The 13016-nt window shown below is 41.6% G+C and overlaps 1 protein-coding gene across 11 annotated transcripts in view; it reads left to right on the top strand.

The window, feature by feature from the left end:
- The window catches only part of PANK4 (pantothenate kinase 4 (inactive)), a 78323-nt gene that overhangs the window by 58664 nt on the left and 6643 nt on the right, over positions 1–13016 (top strand). For 7 of the 11 annotated variants that reach the window (XM_033921986.1, XM_033921987.1, XM_033921982.1 and 4 more), the window contains 4 exons: positions 2301–2356; positions 4913–4962; positions 7250–7354; positions 8175–8275. In XM_033921986.1, coding sequence (XP_033777877.1) covers positions 2301–2356; positions 4913–4962; positions 7250–7354; positions 8175–8275 — 312 coding nt within the window. Of the gene's footprint in view, positions 1–2300; positions 2357–4912; positions 4963–7249; positions 7355–8174; positions 8276–13016 lie in introns of those variants that run through there. The other 4 variants (XR_004537099.1, XR_004537098.1, XR_004537100.1 and 1 more) reach the window with 3 other exon arrangements.

The following is a 13016-nucleotide window of genomic DNA, read 5'->3' on the forward strand; positions in this document are numbered from 1 at the left end:
GTGCTTTCTATGGGAACGATGTCCTCTCTTTGATCATTGAGCAGAGCCTTCATTCTTCAAAAGACAAGAGTTTTTTGATGCTGTGCATTCAGAAATCCAGATCAAAGTCCCAGCCTGCCCAGCTGACATTGCCACCTGGATGTCTCGCTGCCTTTTAAAATTGAATATGGCAAAAACAGAGTTGCTCATCTTCCCGCCTAAACCTACCTCGCCGCTTCCCTCGTTCTCCGTCTCTGTAGACAACACTCTCATCCTTCCTGTTTTGTCTTCTCGTAATCTCGGGGTCATCTATGGCTCCTCTCTCTCCTCCGCTTTCCAGATACAACATATTGCTAAAACCTGCCGCTTTTTCCTCTATAATATTACCAAGATCTGACCCTTCCTTTCTGAGCACACTGTCAAAACACTTAGCCATGCCCTCATCACCTCTCGCTTAGACTGCTGCAACTCGCTACTCTCAGGCCTTCTATTTAGCCCTCTTGCTCCCCTCCAATCCATCCAGAATTTGGCTGCATGACTCATATTCCGGGAGAGCCGCTTTACTCGAGTTACTTCTCTCCTAAGATCACTTCATTGGCTTTTCATCCATTTCTGAATACAATTCAAACTCCTCTTACTGACCTACAAGTGCACTCACTCAGCTGCCCCTCACTATCTCTCTTCACTTATCTCCCCCTCTGATTCCCTCCCTCCCCCCGTGAGCTCCGGTTAGCTGGTAAGTCCCTCCTATCTGTGCCCTTCTCTTCAACTGCCAACTCCAGACTCCACCCCTACTACCTTGCTGCACCGTATGCTTGGAACAAGCTGCTCAAATCCCTACAGCGGGCTCCGACTCTGGCAGTGTTCAAGACCCATTTAAAAGCCCACCTCTTTGAGAGTGCTTTTGATTCCTAACTCCTCTCACCTTAGGTTCTGCATCCCCAACCCTATATGTCATGTCTGTCTGTCCAAGTTAGATTGTAAGCTCTTCCGAGAAGGGTCCGTCTAGAAATGTCAAAATGTACAACGCTGAGTATGCCTTTCAGCATTATATAAGTGATAAGTAGTAGTGGTGGGGGGTGGAGGTGGGAGGGCTGCACAGTGCTGCGATGCCAGGTGCCCAACCTCCCTCACTAAGACTTAGGAGCAATTTTAGGAAATTCTTCTTCACGGAGAGGGTGGTAGATGCCTGGAATGCCTTCCTGAGGGAAGTGGTGGAGAGGAAAATGGTGATGGAATTCAAAAAAGCGTGGAATAAAAATAGAGGATCTCCTAATTAGAAAATAAATGGTATAAAACAAACTAAGGCCAGAATGGCCGAACTAACATGAAATTAAAACATCCTTAAAGGATGTTCAAACCTCAAAAGCATCTATGAAAAGAAATGGAGAGATATGATCTTTTCTGCCACAGCCCCTCAAATCTGGAATTCTCTCCCACTTAATATAAGAGAAGAAAAATCACTGAGTCTCCTAAAGATCTGGCTATTCAAGGACGCTTTCCAATAGATTTGTTCTAACCTATAATAGTTCTAGGAAGGCGATCTAATAGAATTAAGCGGGTACCTGTTCCCCAACCTTCTGTGTCTTTGGACCTTTCCCTTGTTTTATTTTCACTTTTATTTTCTTAGAATTGTATTTATGCCAATTGCTGTCAACCGCCTCCCTCCTTACATGTATTACTGTATTAGTAGTGAATGTTATGTTTGTTGGCTTTTATTATTATACTTAATTTTGAATTTATGTAAATCGCATTGGATTTGGATTATTGCGAAATTAATCAAAGAAATTAAATAAACTTGAAACCTTAAATTTATCTAGTGATGTAATCTCCCCTCCTGTTTTTACCATTATCTGTTCTTTTCTATCCAAACATTGTAGTTCCTCCACATCTCCTCTTGTTCCAGTATGTCTAGTATATTTGTATGTCTTCGTGTCATGCCCATTGTACTATATTCTTAATTTCTGTAAAACCACTTTGAATTCTGATAAGGCGGTATATCAAAATTTTAATAAACTTGGATTAACAAAGCGTCATTTGCATTGCTTTATATACTGCTCTGAGGCCATGTGGAAGTATTTGTAAAGGAGAAGTACTTCTTCTGGAATAGAGTGCTTTAAAAAAAAAAAAAATACAGAATAGTTTTGGTGTTTCAGTGTACCCACACTAGAGTGTGTGATTTCCTGAAATCCGGGCACCATTTTTGACACCATTCGGTGGGTGGTTTTCGGTTGCACTATGGTTTGCGCTTTTTATGCACATTGGTTGAAGGACATTTTAAACAGTTTCCCTCATCTCTCTCTCTCTCCCCTGCAATGCAGAGTTCTCGAAACTGATCCAGCATTTGGATTTGAAGAGGCAAAAAAGAAATTGCAAGGTACGAACCCTAGTCCTACAAGGAGAACTAGACCTGAGTGTCCAAGGCCAGTTTTTCTCTCTTGGGTGACCTGGTATTTCCTCGTTTGTAGGCTTTCAATATCAAAATGAAGCTTCTGATTCCCTTGTTTTATATCTGATAGAGCTTGCATGCTTTCCTGATCTGGAAGAAATGATTAGTCTGTTCTGTAATACAGTGTTCTTCAACCATCGGTCCATGGACCAGTGCCGGTCCGCAGAAATTTTCTGCCGGTCCATAGGGTCGGTATGTCCATCGGGCCTAAGACAGTTTTCTTCAGCTGCCAGGCCACGGTGCGATCAACGCAGTGTCTTCGAGCTGGCTCCCTGAGTGCTGCGTGCACAAAGCCGTGGAAAAAGGCTCCTACGCGCATCCTGCGCCTGAACCGGAAGCCTTCTCTCTGATGTTTCAACATCAGAGGAAAGGCTTCCAGATGAGGCGCAGGACGCACGCGAGGGGCCGTTGTCCACAGCTTTGAGCACTGCAGCACTCACGAAGAGGGAGCTGGCCCGAAGATAACACCGGGGGGGGGGGGGCAGGCAGGCAGGCCAGAAAGCAAGGCACAGCATGGAGGGAGAGAGACGGTAGGAGGAATGCTTTTATTTTTTTCATTTAGTAATTGATTTACATCTGCTGTCTGTTCAGGAAGAAATGCATTTGTTTCTTTTCCTCTGGGGTTGTACTGCTTGCAGAGTCTTGCATCTTAGGGTTATCTGTTTTCTGGTAGGAATGAATGTTGAAAAGCATACAGTGTACTTTGTGTGTTTTAATTTTGTGGTTAACCATTATGTGTTGTTAATACGATTATATATTTATATATATATATATATACACACACACACACATTACATATATATATATATATATAATATGTAATATGTAATATATATATATATATATATATATATATATATATATATATATATATATATATATATATATATATATATATATATATATATATATATATATATATATATATATATATATGTATATATATATATATATATATATATAATATGTAATATGTAATATATATATGTAATATATATATATATTTAAAAATGATGTTACAATTAGTACTATTATGGGGGCAGGGTCTGGGGCGGAGATTGGATGGAGATGGGCACGACTTAGCCCAGTGTTCTTCAACTGCCGGTCTACAGACAGGTGCCGGTCCACAAAATAATTATTTTATTTCCACCGGTCCATACGTGTCAAAATGTTGACGAACACTGCTCTAATACATGCACCTCAAATCCAGTCCTTGAATATCCAACAGATCTGGTTTGCAAGCTAACTAAAGTATGTCCTGTAGCTTAACCTGGTTCATTCATTATGGATATCTGGTATAACAGGGCCTCTTTGTGGGGAAGGAGGAATTGCTTATGGACTCCATTTTAAAGGATTAATTCAATAGGTGGAGAGATGGCAGGTAATACACTAACAGAGGGTTCCTACACTGGTAATCTAAGGTTTAAACCTAAAACATCCATCTAATTTCTATTGGATAACTATCTCTTTGGTTGCATAATCCCAACATGTTCTTTCCATCATATCTCTGCAGTTGCAGGATAGATAGTGTTTGGGACCGAGGATCAGTGGTAGCGCTATGTTTGATGTTGCCAATTGTACGGCAGACTTGTAGTATAGGTTCCATATTGCTGGATGAATAGATCACACACATTTTTCTCAACTGGCCTTTTTGAACTGAAGGGTTGTGAATTCGGGACTTCAATCTGCATTTATCTATTCTTATATTTTTCATTTGATTCATTTTTAATTTTAATTATGTAGTAGGAATGCTACTTGGAGTCATTTTCATAATTTTGATTCAATTATATTGTAAACCGCTTTGATCCTTTTTTTGGCTGTATATGTGGTATATAAGGATTTTAATAAACATAAACAAATAGTGTGTTGCTGGCTCAGACAAATGCTGTTAGTTCTTCCTGTGGGCCAAAAAATCAGAAGTGGGTTGAAAAGACAGAAAATAGGAGCAAGAGCTGTTTATATTATTCTGTAGGAGAATAAAACTGCACAGTCTAAACAGTTAACAGTTGGTGGTTTAGGTTTTATGCCCCCCTGAGCAGGGCAGGATTAATTTGTCAAGGGCCCCTAGGCACACAAGTACAGTGGGCCCCCCTGACACGCCCCACCATGCGCCCAGGCGGAAACAGGAAGCTGCATCAGAGGGAAGCTTTGGGCAAGCAGCACCGCTTGCACAATTATAGTTCCTGTTGCCTTTCTTACCCGTGTTGCTTGCTTGTCTTACTTTCCGTCGAGGGGGGGGGGGCTGCGTTGCCGATCGGGGGGGGGGGGGGAGTCCTGCGTAGCCAATTGATGCTGGAGGGGCCCATCACCGTTTGGAAAAAACAATATTGATGCCCTCCTTCATCAAGCCCCCCTGACCATTTCGGGCCCTAGGCACGTGCCTACTTGGCCTATTGGTTAATCCTGCCCTGCCCTGCCCCTGAGTTCTTGTATCAGAGTCTTTACTGTGTTCTGACTGTCTGCAATGTTTTGCATTTTTCACAGAGCGACCTTGGCTGGTGGATTCCTACTGTGAGTGGATAGAGCGCTTGAAGGTAGGTCGACAGTCTTTTAAGGCTTCCTTTGGATAGCAGTTGGGACTTTCTAGATATATAGTAAAATAGTAGCTGATGGCAGATAAAGACCCAAATGGTCCATCCTGTCTGCCCAACCTTACCCTCTCTTTAAATTACTGATTTAATTTAAATTTTCCTTCTTAGCTATTTCTGGGCCAGAACTCAAAGGTCTGCTCATTCTTAAGTCCTATAACATCCTTTATTTTGTTAAATTTTTTTTAATTACATTGTTTCAAAAAAGGGCTTTTACGTAAAAAATTATGCGTACAACGAATTAACCTCAGTTATAGATGAGTTCTGGTAGCTCTTAGCTACTCTTGTGTGGATGACTGGTGGATGTTTACTAATCAGTTAAATACAGTACACTTCCCCCTCTGAATCCGCGGTTTTAGCATCCGCGGATTCGGTTATTCACAATTTTTTTAGGGGAGGGACAAAAAAAGCTTTGTTTCGGACCTTCCCCGCCTCCCTCCCACCTTCCCCCCGGCATCCCGGCCTTACCTGGTGGTCTAGCGTGCTTTCGGGGCAGGAGCGATCTTTCTACGCTCCTGCCCCATGCAGATAGCCAATAGGAAATGGCTGCCGTGAGCTCCCGTCGTCGTCTCAAGAGATTACGGGACCTCAGGGCAGCCATTTCCTATTGGCGATCTGCACGGGGCAAGAGCGTAGGAAGATTGCTCCTGCCCCGAAAGCCCATTAGACCACCAGGCAAGGCCAGCCCAGAGAGGAACGATCTTCGCTCTGCCCGGCCCGACACCGAAGCGGGGAAAGAGGAGACCAAAGCACCCGCACTGGCCCCTGCAAACACGCAACACGCATGAAAGGAGGCGATCGGAGGCGGAGACCACCAGGTAAGGTCCGGGGTGGGTCAGAGCCGGCACAAAGTTATTCATGATTTTTCACACTTGGCGGTCCGGCTCTGCCCCTAACCCCCGCGAATACCGAGGGAGAAGTGTATGTCTAAAACTCAGATTTTGGTTTTATTAGGATAGTCTTCTAGTGATATTGGTATTGATGTTTCCATTCCCATAGTGAGTAAACTTTATAATTTAGGTGTGGTTTTGGATTCTGCATCGAATATGAAACGCAAGATTGTCAGTCTTGTTGTCTGATACCAGATGCTGCTGTTCTGGAGACAGATATGCACTGCTTCATTCATATTTTGGGGATGGGGGTGGGGGTAGGAGAGGGTTGGTGACCACCGGAGGAATGTGTGGGGGGGGTCATAACTTAATCTCTTCTGTGGTCATCTGGTCAGTTTGAATACCTTTTTGGCACTTTGCTTTGAAAACAGGTCTAGCTCAGAATGTCTTAAGTTTTGTTCAGGATATCTTGGGAAATGTTTGATTACCATATTTCCCCATGTATAGGCCACAGGAAATGCCAATTTAGGTTTTAAAACTCTTAGATAAGCCGCCCCATGTTACTAGCCACAGCTTATCTGAGAGTTTTAAAACCTAAATCGGCCTATACAGTGGGGTGGCCTATACATCCCTACCCCCCCAGGCATTGAGGAAGCAGCGCGGGGCCAGCTGGATGCTGAAAAGATCGCTCCTGCCCTGCACTGCTGGCCGTGACATTGTAGGAGGCATCCGCCCGCCGTCCAGGGGGGGAGCTACAGGTACGGAGAACTCCGCAGCTGATCTACAAATGGGGCGGCTTATCTATGATGTCTTTAGATAGGCTGCTCCATATAAGGAAGCCGCACCCACTTCAGCCTATACATGGGGAAATACGGTACAGGTGCGGGACGTCCAAGTCTTAGCAGTCCAAGTCTTGTGTTGTATTTACAATGATCTATGAAGGATTATCAAGTGTGTACTCAATGAAATTGTATAAATTTATGTGATACACTTGTTGTGTTATGAAAAATGAATAAAAAAACTAAAACCACAAAAAAACCCACAAAACCCGTCCATAACGCATCTCCCAACACACGCCCTGGATCTTTGGATGCCTAGCAGTTAGAATGCCTTGGAAGACATCCAGAAAGACGGTTTTGAAAATTGGCACTTGGACATCCCGGCAATTAGAATGTCCAAATGCCGACTTTTGGACATCTTTATGTTTTGATTATGAGCCCCTTAGCCTAATGGAGCTATATTTTGAAAGGGGCAGTAAATATTAGGATTTGTTAGTGATTTCATCTGTTATTTTAAATTAAGTTGTGATTTGCTGAGAATTTTAGATTGAACGCAATATAAATGTCTTAAATAAATAATCAGGTAGTCCAGACGAAACTGTGCGGCCTGCTTTTGTCTTGCAGGGATCACCTCACAACTGTGCCTTAATTTTCGTAGACAACAGTGGAATAGACATCATTTTGGGAGTGTTTCCTTTCGTCCGAGAGCTCCTGACCCGAGGTACTGAGGTACTGTATTTCTGTACTCTGTTACCTGTTTCAGAAAGAAGCTGCTTTGACCACAGCTGGCTGGCAAAACCCCCATGAAGATATGAACTAAATCAAACTCATCAGGAATAGACAGTCCTGATTTTACGCAATGCTTATGCCATTCCTTAATTTTCTAGGCGTAGTCTTTTTTTTTTTTTTTTTTTTTGTCTGTACAAAATTGCAGGACTACAAAGACTAGTGCTTTCCATGCAGTCCTGGAGTACTTTGAAGTATAGGCTAAAAATTTAGAATATAGGGGGGGGAAATTACGAGGTGACACCAGGAAATTCTTTTTCACTGAAAGAGTGGTTGATCGCTGGAATAGTCTTCCACTACAGGTGATTGAGGCCAGCAGCGTGCCTGATTTTAAGGCCAAATGGGATCGGCACATGGGATCTATTCACAGGGCAAAGGTAGGGGAGGGACATTAAGGTGGGCAGACTAGATGGGCCGTGGGCCCTTATCTGCCGTCTATTTCTATGTTTCTATAAAATATTCTATTCTGAAAGCAACCAAGTACATGACAGAACCAAGTAGTTATAGGCCCATAGCAAACGTTTCACTTTTCACTAAGCTGGAACATCATCAGTTGTCTGAATATGCATCAAATATTGTATCATTTGCAATTTGGTTTTGGAAGCCTGGAGAGAGAGGCAGCATGGGACAAGGGGTGCTGTTATGAGAATAGAAGACAGCCCGAAACCTTCCCTTTCCCTCTCTTCACCCCAAAGGTGAAACTGACTGGATAGAATGAAATGGCAGTATTGAATGTTATTTACTGACTGCTTGTACTCTGCAGGTTATATTGGCCTGCAACTCGGGTCCTGCACTGAATGACGTGACTTACAATGAATCTCTGATCGTCACGGAGCGGATAGCTGCAATGGATCCAGCCATAAGGTAGGTGGCGCCTTGTGCTCCTTTTTCTTAAGATCCATCACAGAAAAAGCAAATCTGGCTAGGCATGTGGTACAAGCAGTAGTCCCTGGGTTAGGAACGAGTTCCATTTTTTTTTTTTTTAAACCGTTCCTAAGTTGAATTTGTATGTAACTTGGATCTTGTACAGTACACAGTCTATAAAAACATTGAACATTAAAGAAACAGTCCTCAAAACATCATATGTCTTATTGTATTAATAATTGGGAGGAGGATGAGAGAAAATGATTGTTTTATGTATTACTTGTGTAGTTAATAGTGTGTTTTATGCAGTATTTTATGTTCAATTAATTGTATTGCACTGTCAAAGTTTGAAAATCAATAAAAATAAAAAAATAATAAAATAAAAGAAACAGCCCTCAAACCAAAGTACTGTAGCTTAAATAGAAAGATAGGAGGTTTACACTTACTTTCGTTCTTCATCGTCCCACTGTTCCCTCTCCACTACCACATCCAGCATTTCTCCTTCTCATCTTTCTCTTTTCCATTCATCTGTACCTCATGCCTCTCCCACCACCCTGTCCAATATTTCTCTCCCTCCCTATGCCCAATAATTCACCTCTTCCTTCATTTCCCCAAGTGCACCATCTCTTTCCCTCTCATTCAGACACCCATGCCCAACAATTCTCTCTTTAAATTCCCTCCCCACCTCAGCATCTTTTTCCCTCACTCTCTCCATTCTGTGTTCCAAGTTCATGCTTCCTCCCTCCTTCCTTCCATCCTTTGTCTGAAGTTTGTACTCCCTCCCTTCCGTGTCCCAACGCACCCCTTGTTGTCTTTCCCTCCATTCTGCGTCCCAAATTCGTGCATCTCGCGGTTGTTTACCTTCTATGGCCGAGACTGTTTGAAAGACTGATTCTATAACATTTTGAAAATAGTAAAGTGCCAGTTTGAGTGGAGTTTTTTATGACCAGGGATGTGTCTTCTTCAAATTTCTATTGGAAGTTACATTGTGCTTAGAATATACTGTTTGTTTTATCTGGTGTGACACTGAGGTCTTTTTCTCCACTATTTTTTGACGTATAAAGAGTCCCTCTTATAGGTTTACATTTGAATGTATTTGAGACACAACAGGGGCAGAGTATTTCTTAGTATTCAAACAATTACGGCGTTCTATCAACCTAGTTCTAATGGGGTGTGTGGTACATACCACATATATCAAACCAGAAGGACATGATAATAGCATATATTCTGTATCATTTGGTAGACTGGTATAGTGCTTACGAATGGGTAATATGCCCACTGCTACCAGCAGGTGGAGACTGAGATTAAAACTTGTATATCAGTAGAGCATCCCCTCTTGCTACTCCAGTTTTCCTCAGTCTCCGGTAGCAGGTGGTAAGGCTTTTCAGCTCCCCTCTTAGCACTGTTGGAACTTTATTTGTGGACTCCTGGTTCCCCTTTTTGTGCCGGATAGAGCTTGGGTGGGTTATTAGCAAATAAGAACCTAATTTCTCCTTACAAATGCAGAGAAACAAGTAATGACTGCTTTCTTTTTTTTTTATAAATTCTTTATTCATTTTCAATCTTACATCAAGTGTACAAACATTAAAACAATACAGTTAAACACATCACTTGAAAATCTTTCTACTTTATCTTATAATACATAAAATTACCACCCTCCCCTCCCATCATTCCTCTATTATTTTCCCAATATGTATAATAAAATAAAAACCTCCCCCTCCCTAACATTAGACGGTATATATTTCAATGAAGGAATATGATAGTTTTCATGAATGTATAGAAAGATGGGTGGGGGGAGGGTTTTTAAATAATTTATACACTAAGAATATAATGTGATGTTCAAGTGTTGTATGATGGTATTTCAAGTTCTTTTTGTGCACTTGATGTAAGTTTGAAAAATAATAAAGAAATTTAAATGAAAATGGTATTTACTCATTACAATAAGAAGTTAATGGCTCCCAAATTTTATTAAAATTCTTATAGTTCCCTTGTTGTATAACTATTGTTCTTTCCATTTTATATATGTGACCTGAGTTCCACCAGAAATTATAATTGAGTCTACTGTAATTTTTCCAATTACTTGTGATATGCTGAATGGCGACTCCTGTCAATATCAATAAAAGTTTATTATTTGATGATATTTGGCTCTTTTTCCTCATTGGCATACCAAATAGTACTGTATCATAAGATAATGCCACATGCTTTTCCAATATACAATTTACTTGATCCCAAATTGAGTTCCAAAAGGCTAAGATAAAGGGACAATAAAACAAAAGATGATCTAAAGTTCCTACTTCAAGATTACAGTGCCAGCATCTATTAGACTTTTAACTTTTGTAGTCTAACTGCTTTCAATCTGTACGTGATTCCCGTTTGAGAATGAATCCAATCTTTTCTTAACATATCATTTGTCAGAGATGATTATTCTCTTTAAAATTTGTGTAATCCGTAGTAAGCCCTTGGTTAAGTTGTGGACTATAAGACTTTATATTGAGCTAGATTCACTAACTTCACGGATCCGATCAAATCTGTTAGCGATCCGATCCGTGAGGTTGCCGGGCGCCTGATTCACAACGCGTGCTCATGCAAATGGGGGCGATCGGAGTCACGCCCCCAACCGACCGCATGGATCGCTGAAGAGCGATCCCGACGCATGCTCAGACCTTCTTCTTTGCCTGTAGATGGTCTGCGCATGCGCACCGTGCTCCTTCGAGTTTTGCTCCTGGGATGGGTGCTGGCAGAGATCACCGCTGCAGTACAGTATTTTGGTGCACCAAGGAGACTTAAAGGGAAGCACTAGAAAGATGCCAAAGAAAGGGGAGGAAAAGACATGGCATAGCCAGAAGGATTTTCGTGAGCCCATGCTGCCCCGACTCTCCTGCTCTCTGCCATCCTTCCCTGTAGTGAAACCCCGTTAAAACCACAGGCTCGCACTGCGGAGAAGGGTGGTAGAGAGCAGGAGAGCAGGAGAGTCGAGGCGCTGATTCCTTTCGGGGCAGAGCGGCAGAGAGCAGGAAAAGACGTGAGCGACTGGTCTTCAACAGTTGCTTCTATTTTGATCATCCAGCCCAGTCGGTGTTCCTTAAATTGTTTAGTGCAGTGATTCCCAACCCTGTCCTGGAGGAACACCAGGCCAATCGGGTTTTCAGGCTAGCCCTAATGAATATGCATGAGAGAGATTTGCATATGATGGAAGTGATAGGCATGCAAATTTGCTTCATGCATATTCATTAGGGCTAGCCTGAAAACCCAATTGGCCTGGTGTTCCTCCAGGACAGGGTTGGGAACCACTGGTTTAGTGAATCGCTGCCTTACTACATTTGCATGCCATTTCCCTCATTTGCATGCACGGATCGGATCGGGTTTGGACAGGATTGGCCAGAAGGTTAGTGAATTGGGTTGGGGTCGCAAAGTGGTCGGGACACGATCAGTGTCCTTAGTGAATCTAGCCCAGGGGTAGGCAATTCCAGTTCTCGAGAGCCGGAGCCAGGTCAGGTTTTCAGGATCTCCAACATGAATATGTATGAGATGGATTTGCATGCACTGCCTCCTTGAGATGCAAATCTATCTCATGCATATTTATTGTGGATATCCTGAAAACATGACCTGGCTCCGGCTCTCGAGGACTGAAATTGACTACCCCTGATCTAGCCCTTTGTATTGTGTTTTTGGATCTTTCCATACATTACTGAGGTCTACTAATAGAACTTTACAGAGCACATGTATAAGTGTATTCCCTTATGAATCTGATCTAGCAGTAGGTAACTGCCATTATTAAGCAAGATATTCTTTTATTTATTACTTGTGCTTTTTTTTTTTTTTTCAAATTCTTTATTCATTTTTAAAAACTTACAATAAGTGTGACAGTATGTATAGCATTTAGAACTCAATTACAACACAATATGCTGTTAAAATCCATATCGGAAATTATCCCCCTCCCCCTAATCAAATACATACTTTAAATTCAAGAAACCTATCATAAACCCCATTCCTAAATACCTTATCTAATAGTCAAATCAAAAACCCCTTCCCACCCATCCTGGATGTGCAGTTTAAGGGGAAAAATAATATTCAATCATTGCAATATTTTGCTAATGGCTTTTATTTATTATGACAGGGGTTGCCATACAACAGATTACGAGTAATTAGAAAAACTGGAAGAGACTTAATTACAGTTTCTGGTGGAACTCTTTATGTCACATTTATAAAATGGAAAGGACAATAGCTACACAGCAGGGGAATTTTAGAAAATGTCCAAACCTCTTTTAAATCCAGCTACGTTAACCACTTTAGTCACATCATCTGGCAACATTTTCCAGGGCTTAACTATTCTTTAAGCTTTTGGAGAGCTATTTAATCTTCTAGTTCTCCATCAACATGCAGGATATAGCTAGTAATACAAGTGGGTAACTTCTCACATGAAACCTTTTTATTGGTAAGGACTTGACTTTACCACAGAGATCTTTAAATCCCAGTCCACATAAAAAGATCTATTGTATTTGCACCTGTTGTGTACAGTTTTTCATTAAAATGGAAACATGCTTGAGTTTACACAATTGCAAAATAAATTTGGACTGAATAAATCACAATTTTATAAATGGTTGCAATTGAAGCAGGCCATTCAGGCAGGGTTCCCTGAATGGAAAACTTTAAATTTTCAATACAGCATGGAATTTTTATGCTTCCAGGCAGATTTTCTGGGTCACCAGGCCGCACAGTGGTATAAAGTTATTAGTGAATT

This window comes from Geotrypetes seraphini, chromosome 15 (assembly GCF_902459505.1).
Source record: "Geotrypetes seraphini chromosome 15, aGeoSer1.1, whole genome shotgun sequence".
NCBI lineage: Eukaryota > Metazoa > Chordata > Amphibia > Gymnophiona > Dermophiidae > Geotrypetes > Geotrypetes seraphini.